Here is a 9,569-nt window from a genome sequence, read left to right as displayed (position 1 = left end):
ACTACAAATTACATTTTGTTGCAAAACAGCTAGGTTAATCTTCATTTCTAAACTAACTTGTCAGTATTTCGCTCATCTTCTGCCAATTAGGCTTGTGATAAAGCTTTAATCACAGTTACAAAAACCTCAAGACTGCTGTTTGCCCTTTAAGGAATAAGGTAACAAAACCTCCAAATCCTTCACACACCTACGCCGCCGCTCAACAACCTGTGCAGGCACTTCTAATCAGGTGTTTGGGGTTGGAAATGTTAAAAGCCATTAAAACACAGATGGGTAAACTAACCAGCCAGTGGTGAAGTTCATATTCATCTCTAACACCTTCAGACTATAATTACTCACTGGACTAAAGAAGTCTCAACAGATAGGGGAAAACCACACTAATCTGATACAGGTGTTCTCTGTTATAAGATCATTAGTACAAGTTACATAGTGTGATTTTCCACTCCTGCATCTACCAGAAGCTCAAACTACAACATCCTAAAATAAAATAAAAAAAATTAAAGGAAAAATATATGTATCCTCACATTAAAATGAGAATATTGTAGTAATGGATTATTAATTACTCATACACTATTAATGTCATGAGTTCCCTTTGTTTTCTCCCTGGTAAATTGTGACAGTCATAACTTTTTTTTCTTGTATTAATTACAGGCATGATAATCAAAGTGTTTAAAAAAACTGAAGAATTTCTTTGCCTCCCTTCTGACATAAAGAAAGGTGTGTTAACAGTAACTCCAGTAATGAGGTGCAACTCCAGCACAGCTTTCCAGTAAAAAACTGGAAACTGCAGAAAAAGTATGTTTGATTACAGGGATTACATTTTTTAATTTTTGAGAAATAATTAAAATGCTTCAGCACTTACAAACTCCATTCTAAACTAGCTAGGCCTTTTGAAAAAAGCCTTTTTTCATTTGGCAGTTCACACAGTGAACCACCTAATCAACTTCTTCAAGCAATGCTGGATACAGGAAACCTTAATCCTTTCTCTAAGATTTTTCATGAAGTGAAATTGGAAAGATGACATTTGCCAGAGCTTTGCCCTTCAAGATTACTATACATAGAACCAGAACAGGGCCTCTCATCATTCCCTGAAAAAAATTAACTTAATCTTTTCACATCTTTATTTAACAATAGATTTAAAAGACTGATGAAGGGTAAAGTAGGATTGTGACATACTGAGCAATAAGAATACTTAGATCTCACTGACTTGTCACTGATACTTCAAGGTTTCCAAAGAAATCCAAACCCACTACCTAAGAGTAGAAAGACTAACTATACTGTGTTTGGTGATTTCCATTCTACCCCTTCTTGGTATTTTTACTGTGGCTGATAGTGAATCGACAAATCATGTTGATTTACTACTATTTTAAAATTCAGTCAAATTAAACATAATACTGACATTTAAATAATAAAAACAATTAAAGGAAGTACTAGATTTGTAATAGTAAAGAATGTGACTACTAAAACTATTAATTCGGAAGAACTTATTAAAAAAGCAGGATTAGGTAGGTATCAATATAAAGAACGTTCCTAGTTTTAATTAATTCCATCACAGTTCCCACTTGATGACACTGCACTATGTACATATGTTTATTTACTAATACAAGTGGAACAAGGCATACCTTTGTGGAACTGCTTTCAGTAACTTTTGCTAGCTGCCAAAGGATTACATAATGAGTACACTGCAGTGCATGAATAACAATCTGAAATCAAAAGGAAAGAAAGCATTAGACGACAAAGACCAATAAAAGACAGCAACAAACGGTATTTGTTGTTGTGTCTAAAGAATACATTTTAACTACAGACCTGTTCTGGCATGTCTCCATTTTCAATGCCAGTTTTCAATAGCTTGTAGTTGCAGCCAAACAAGTCCCATCTTGATAGGTCATGAGCACTGGAAGCATTAGAATGAATGCAAAAAGTATTATTTAACTAATACTTTTTCTGCAATTTGAGGTTAACAACTAATTTGAGGCTAACTAACTAACAATTAACTAATTAACTGGTCAAAATTAATTAATTAAATTTTTAAATTTTTTTTGAAAAAACCCAGCTATTGAATACCTCCCCACCCAAACCAACACACACAAAAAAATAATAAAAAACCCTAAAACAATCCCATACATTAAAAAGTAACATGCATCATATTAAAAACAAACAACCCCCTCACCACAAACCGCGATACTGAATTAAAAACAAACAATTCCCCCCACCACAAACCCTGACAGACATGTGCAGAAGCCACTTACTTGTGAAAAGCAGTGATTCTCTTCAGTGTTGACAAGACTTGATATGCATCATCTTCATCAGGTTCCTCCCCCTATTTAATAATCATACAGTGAGATATCTCAAGCAGTGCAGTCTCAGTGAACTGGGGAACTTAGTAAAACCAGACCCACACACCCCCAAACTGGGGGCAGGAGAGGGTGTGGACCTGATTCTAAATTATTGATAAATGATTTATCATGTCACATATGCTTTCAGAAGAGTCAGAGAGACAGAGCAGCCAACTGCTCATATCTAGAGATGGAGTCAATGATGTTAAATGTCTTTTCCAACCTTGACAATTCTAGGATTCTATAAAATAGCAGCTGAGGAGGAGAGAGGGGGAGGGGGGCAAGGAGGAAGGAGAAGGGAGAAGAAACGGGAAAAGCCCAGGCTGGTGAAATACAATGTATAATGTAGGTGCTTCTATTTTCTCTGAAGAATCCAGCAGAGGCCACTGTCAGACAAAAGACACTGGACTAGATGGGCCACAGGTCAGTACTTCAGTCTTACTTTAATCACAAAAAAGAGTCTTTGAGTGAGGTAAGGGAACTGGTTTGTTCTAATCTTCCTGTAAGTTCTGACAAACTTGCATTTAGTAAAAAAAGAGTAAAAGAGTAAATATCAAAGGGTCAAAAAAGTATCTATTTGTACATAAGATAAACTATCTGAGGTCAAGAAACTCCTCCTTAGTCTAGCAGAGATAATGCAAGTTTTACTATTCTGTAGTTGCACAACCTATCAATCAAAGAACTAAGGATTTCAACATTTCCACCAGAGTATTTGCCTTTTTCCTTCAAGCCAACTTCTGACATCTCATTTCCTTGCTTTACCTCTCATTCTTTCTTTTCATCACAAAAGGAAACAAATGGGCACATTTCTTGTTTGGGATTTCTAGAATGGAATTCTAGTTCAGAACAAAAAGCAAGAGAAAAAAGGAGAGCTTGATAAACTACATGCATCTGAGAAATGTTAAGAAAGAAGCTGTCAAAAAGACACTTCCTCTGCTCCTCACCATAGATGAAAAGGAGAAACAAATTTTGTCTGAATGTCAGAGATCCCACATAGTGAAGTTAAATACTCTATCAGGAGATTCTCACTTCTCAGATCAACACAGTGTGGGAACAAAGTTATTTTTGATCTACTAACTGCATCTGCTTGCATTCAGGAAGGGAGGGGGAGTGTTTTCTAGAGATTTTGATATTTAACAACAGCAACATGCAACCACAGGCAAGACTAGCAACAGTAGTACATCTGAGGAGAACCCTAGGGGAATTACAATACTACAACTCTCAAAAATGTAAGGCTCAAAAGCTAAGAGTAAAAAGTTTATGTATTTAATTGTTTATCTGAAACTTATCTCAAATTCCCAAAGGACTCTTGTCAAAAGGAGACCAAAATAAAGACTCACTACAAGAACAGTCTGTGTTCACACTACCACAGCAGCAACACTATTCTATTACTGCACTTGACTTAAGGTTCTGAAAACCAGAGGGAAGCTCCCATTCCTAGCTCTGACCTGCAGAGAAAGACAGAAAAATACTGAAAACATTTACGAGGGCAGGAAAAGGTGATCTTGCACATTAAAATACCTCTTGCAGGAAGTCCTCAAGCAGTCGATTAAACTTGTCTGCCAATTCATCTATTAACTGACTTCTTGCAATGTCAACTCTGTTAAAGATTGTGAATTCTTCATTACAGAGAGCGTGGTAGGTTTTTGAACAGGCTTCCAAAACATCTATATCTGTGTGCTTCTCCACAATGTCCCGAATTTGTCGCAGTAAGGCATCCAAATGCTACAAGGAAGACAAGCCAAAGAAGATGTATTTTTATTCTCATATATATATATATATATATACATGCAAATATACACGGGCATATTTAATAAACCTTAAAGAATTTTAAAAGGTAAATTCTGTTAATTACTTTTGTACTATGATACAGAGCAAAAAAACCTTCTAGAAAATCAGTGAAGCTTCTGAGAAATTAAGTCTATTTATCAAATATTAAGTTGGAGCTTGTCAAAGACCAAATCACCGAACCAAAAAAGTTTGCTACTGTTGGTATGGTCTTACCTAACACCTGAATTTGCAATGACAACTGAACGACACAGAAGTATTTACCTCCCACTCACACAAACATTTATGCATGATTATGTGTGCCTTAAAAGCTGTATAATTGAAGTTTTAGTTTCATAACACACTACTGTCCACCAACTAAAGCCAACTTCAGCTGTTCATATATTCCTCCCCTCAACCTGAGATGCTCACTGCTGCTCGACCACTGCTGGCTGTGCTATCAACTACACATTTCATCACTTTTTGACTCTAATGATTTCCAGCTACTTGCTTCACAATGCAGTAGCACATCTGAGAAGGAGACAGAGATGAGAACAGCTTCAACTTTATCTTCATAGCAGATAAAATAAGAGCAGTAACTACATCATTTGTGATCTGGCATCCTTCCTCTTTTTCATGCAATGATGATGGTGGTTTCTAGTTTCAGTGACAGAAAGAGAACTTACTGAGCTGTTTCAACAAGCTTTATCTGTTAGAGAGCTATCACAAAACCCAGCAATAGATGTTCTCAATTTAAGTTCATTTAACTGGAAGATTTTCTGTTAAAGCTGGCCAGACAGGCCCTAGAAGACTCATATTTTCAGTATCTCTAAGAAGAGCAGCCAGTCACAACTCTGAAATTGAAGTCGCACTATCAGTAAGGGTTACAATAAATGAAATCTCCTTTACACAAAAAAAAACTCCTAAAATGGTGATTGAAATTCTAGTGATGAAGTCTAAATTCTGGGACTTCCTTTTATGTTTATGTGTGGAAGTTACTGTACCTTTTCTAATCGTCCCGTTGTATAAATTTCCAAATCAAAGTATTGTGGCAACTGCAGTAAGTTGGTGACCTTTTCTGCATCTACAGAATACTGTAAAATTGGCACAGAAAAAAGTTTAGTTGATAAAGTCTTGGACAACATAATTCATTATAGAACAAGTAAATATAAACAAAGATTAGTAAGAAAAAACTATAAAGCTCATGGCAAGCTGCATCATTAATTACAGAAATATACTTGTAAACATTTCAACAACCATCCATCAGCAAGAAATAGAATTAAACCTACCTTTGCTAGCAACTGAGGAAGTGCCACTGCAAAAAGCTCAGTAATTTTTGTCCTGTCATCCAACTGGGTTTTCTTTTCCTTTGCTGTCAGCACCTAAAATATTGGTATTGTGAGAATTTTACAACTAAAAGTTCTGGTGCGAAGTTTCATTATCATTAATGAAATGATGATTAGGTACATGGACCTCTAAAATCACTGCAATGTATCAATGTAAAGCCGGAGGGAAAGTGTGCAATTTTAAAAAAAAAGGAAAAAACCAACATTCAGCATTCAAAAAATGCAATTAAAAGTCAGTCCTAACACTATTAAGATTATCTTGAAAACAGAAGTGATAACCTACAACAAAAGGTTTACCTTTCCTGCAACAAAATACCATGACTGAAATGATAATGTAATGGGGACTCCTTCAGCTTACAATTTTTAGCAATATTTACTCAATTATTTTGTCAATCCTATTTTCATACAAGCTTTCAACCTGTTCTTAAATGGGTTTCTTACCAAAACATGAACCAGTCTTGAGAGAAGACTCCTTAATGTCTCCACAAAAGAGGCTGTCTAAACTCCATACCATCACAGAAAAGCCAACTGGTGGACTGGTCTTCTTTCAAGAGACTATGTGGTGTATTTCCCTTTCCCTCATTTTGTTCTTTCCCACTAAAAATAGTTCTAGTTTTTCCCAAACATTGATTCTAGTCCTCCCTTCAAATCAATACTGTTTACAAAATCAATTTTTATTATCTTTAATAGTACAAACAAATGCAGTAGTTTGAACAGTACCAAGGATGTGTCTAAGTCCAGAAAAAGCAAACTAGCCAGGGTAGTCAGATGTGGAGACCAAAGCTGAATCTCCATCTCAGTCCCTTCAGCAGCAATATCCTATAATCTCTTTTTTCTTCCCACAGAGCCATTCCCACATCTCCACACGAGCAAGTTTTTTGCTTCCTACCCTTTTCCCCGTTCCTCTTCCCACTGGAGGATGACATTCAGCCGCTTGCCGAATTGTACAAAGCATGATTTCAATCAGAGCGCTTTCCTGCCTGTCTGTTAAAGCTGAAATTTAAGAAACAGGTGTTAACACACAACTTATTCTTCATTATCCACAAAGCTTGAGATATGTTGGGGTTTTTGTTTGGGTTTCGGGGGTTTTTCCCGCTTTTTTGTTTAAGGCAAAAAGACAGACATGTAGACCAACAGCTCATTTCCAGAGATGGGGCTGACAGAGGGAATATAGAAAGTAAGTACCTTAAAAAACAACACCAGAAAATACTGAAAAATTGAGGGAATATCACTGGATGGGTCACAGGACAGGATGGAATAAACACTCAAGTTTTATAATTATTTTACTTCCTTTCTACTTTTCAGAGGTCCATTTACTAGGACCTATGAATTACAGAATTATACCAGGAGTTTTGTTTGGGTCTACTGTCATCAAAGAAATTATGGTATTTTTCCATATGGTAGTTTTAACAATAAATTAACCAGTTTCACATGCAACTTAGTTTCTCTATGCCAAAAGTGCAGCCTGAACTTGTGGAACACCAAGGCAACACTGCATGCTAATTCCTTCTCTTTTCTTCTAACCATTGCTCTTGTGTAACACTTCCATACCAGGTGGTGATCTCTTTCTACACTTCCTTACATTTCATAATTGGTATTAGTGACATCTTACAGTCATGGAAACACAGAAAATATATGTAAACATATTTTTTCCTTACTTCAAGCCTAAGAAAAACTGCACAGCAATATAAAAAAATATCAACAAAAATCTCTTACGTTCTTCTCCATTGAGAGGCTCCTCCAGCAGAAGACTGTTCATACATTCCCAGTCCTTCAAGAGGTCTGTTGCACAGTCCCACATGCTGTCCACAAGATAAGCAGCATGTTCATGCAACTAAAATAAGAATAGATTAAGTATTTTATCAGCAATGAAAATTATTACAGAACTATAATACAGAATACTTCTTAGACTTGGCTCCTGCCTGTGGCAAAAATACAGAGCAAGTTTTGCAAGCTCTCTGGTTAAACAGAAGATTTTCTACCCCAATTAACTTAAAACGATGAATCCAGACCAACAGCTACAAGGAGTAGTGCTACAAGATCTGTCGGGACTTGGGGGATAGGTGGGTAGGCATTATGGAGTTTTTTGCTTTTTTCTCTTTTCCCTTTTAAATCTATCAATTCATAATTTCTTTACAATTACACATCATCATGTTTGTCAGAGTAGCACTCACAGCCTGTTTTAATTGTGGGTACTGACAGATCTTTCAAACAAACACAACCATACAAAACAGTCTTTTGACCCCCAGGTTGCTCAAACAACAGGAAACCATGGACCATGGTTATTAACCAATGAGTGGGGAAAAAAACAACAACAAAATTTAACTGACAAAAATTAGAACCACAACAACAACAAAAACCCACACACGCACACCACAAAAACAAGGACATCCCTGAAACCCAACTTACTTCACTTTCCAAAAAGAAAAACACTAAAGTCTTCACAAGATTAGCATTTGGACTTTGTCTTCCCCTCCTTTTCAGTATTCCATCATCTTCAGCATCTCTGCGGCTGAAAAGCCTAAAAGAAAAATTATTTCTTGACAAGTTTCTTCTTCATTGCCTTCACCACAGTCAATTCACATCAAGATACTGGTTTTTACACACTAAATACCTTGTTGCTTCACTCCATATTTTACTTGGAAAGGAAGTAATTTGGGACAAGTATCATTTGAACAATTTCAAATATGCATTTTATATATACTGAGTTAATATGCCACTGACTGTTTCCAGTGGGATGTATGATTACAACATAATGCTTTACAAACATCAGTGATAATTGCAGGTGTTTGAGGTCCTATGTTCCTCCTCAGCAAATGCTATTTTCTGAACCTCCCTACAAGAGACTTTAAAGCAGCTAAGAAATACTGGAAGGAGGTCTGAAAAATATTAGATGGAAACTCTATTTTGTTCTCCTACACACCTGACATGCTGGATTTTTAGTGGATTTTTTAAATGAAAAATATTTTATGAAATGGTCATATGGGACAATGGGGAGGAGGCAGGCACAGGGGAGGAACTACAAATGGGAAAACACTCATGATGTAAGCTCAAGTTTTAGGCCCCAAACTACATAAGCATTTTAAGATGTTTCACAGGAAGAATGGGAAAGGAGAAGACATAGGAACATTTTTATTATATTCCCTGAAGGAACAAGCTTTCAAAGTGAAGTCCAAACTTCTATTTCCCATTTAGAAAAACTACAGTAGTTTAGAAAATGCAGTAATGTTACATTGTCTCTTCTTTCTTAAGGCCACTTTATGATTCATTTTTTCCTTTTCTTGATTAAATCGAATAGGAATCATCATATTAATGCACACAAATCTACAGGACCAAGAAGTTAACTGTAATTTCTCCATCTTACTTTTTATAAAGAAATTCCCCTGCGGCAACTGCCACTGGCCGATGAGCTGAATAAACCAGGTGGTAGACATTTTCACAGTCTTCTGCAGTCAGAACTTCTTCACTACTCCTAGGGGTAGGGATGGGAAGAAGGAAAGAAAGAAAGAAAGAAAAAACCAAAAAGGCTGAGTCAACAAAGTATGAACTCTAATGAGGGAGATGGAAATGAATGAGAACCTACACCTTTTCCTTCAATTTATCATCCTAAAACTCCAGTCTTAGCTCCAAAGTCTTCCTGAACAAAACACACTGATGAAGTATGAGCTATTGCTAGAAGGTGATGCTCAAGAGTTCAACTACTGTGTAACATTCAATATATTCCATGTTCTTCATTTCAACCATTCCATAATAGGTTTTAACTATTAGTCCCTAGCCCTAACACCTACCGAACTGTGGGAGATAAGCAATAACGCTGTTCTAGGCAGATTACTTTTGGAATTCCATTTTCTTTGAGTGTAAGATGCACAGACATTTCTATAGCCTTCAGATTATCTGAAGTGTCATGCTACTGGCCTCACCCACAAGGCCAACATTTAAGTTTTGGTATTTGTTGCATGTCAGATAAGGAAAGATACATGTACTTACTGTAAAACAAGAGTGAGTAATTTTATTGCTTGGACTGCAACGTCATATTCTTTGTCAAGAGTCATAGACACAATTCTATCCTAAGAACATAAAAGAAAATATTTTTGAAGAGGAAATATGTATAATCCAACTT

The 9,569-nt window shown here is 36.2% G+C and overlaps 1 protein-coding gene across 3 annotated transcripts in view; it reads right to left on the bottom strand.

The window, feature by feature from the left end:
• The window catches only part of STAG2 (stromal antigen 2), a 71,380-nt gene that overhangs the window by 14,432 nt on the left and 47,379 nt on the right, over nt 1–9,569 (bottom strand). For all 3 annotated transcript variants that reach the window (XM_005419818.3, XM_005419819.3, XM_031056090.1), the window contains 11 exons: nt 9,437–9,516; nt 8,814–8,921; nt 7,859–7,970; nt 7,166–7,283; nt 6,339–6,442; nt 5,393–5,485; nt 5,108–5,197; nt 3,858–4,061; nt 2,250–2,320; nt 1,807–1,894; nt 1,623–1,703 (listed from right to left, as the gene is read on the bottom strand). In XM_005419818.3, the coding sequence (XP_005419875.1) occupies nt 1,623–1,703; nt 1,807–1,894; nt 2,250–2,320; nt 3,858–4,061; nt 5,108–5,197; nt 5,393–5,485; nt 6,339–6,442; nt 7,166–7,283; nt 7,859–7,970; nt 8,814–8,921; nt 9,437–9,516 (1,149 nt within the window). The remainder of the gene's footprint in view (nt 1–1,622; nt 1,704–1,806; nt 1,895–2,249; nt 2,321–3,857; nt 4,062–5,107; nt 5,198–5,392; nt 5,486–6,338; nt 6,443–7,165; nt 7,284–7,858; nt 7,971–8,813; nt 8,922–9,436; nt 9,517–9,569) is intronic.

Source organism: Geospiza fortis, unplaced genomic scaffold (assembly GCF_000277835.1).
Source record: "Geospiza fortis unplaced genomic scaffold, GeoFor_1.0 scaffold157, whole genome shotgun sequence".
Taxonomy (NCBI): domain Eukaryota; kingdom Metazoa; phylum Chordata; class Aves; order Passeriformes; family Thraupidae; genus Geospiza; species Geospiza fortis.
The sequence above is the reverse complement of the archived record's forward strand: the minus strand, read 5'-3'. Positions and strand labels throughout refer to the sequence as shown.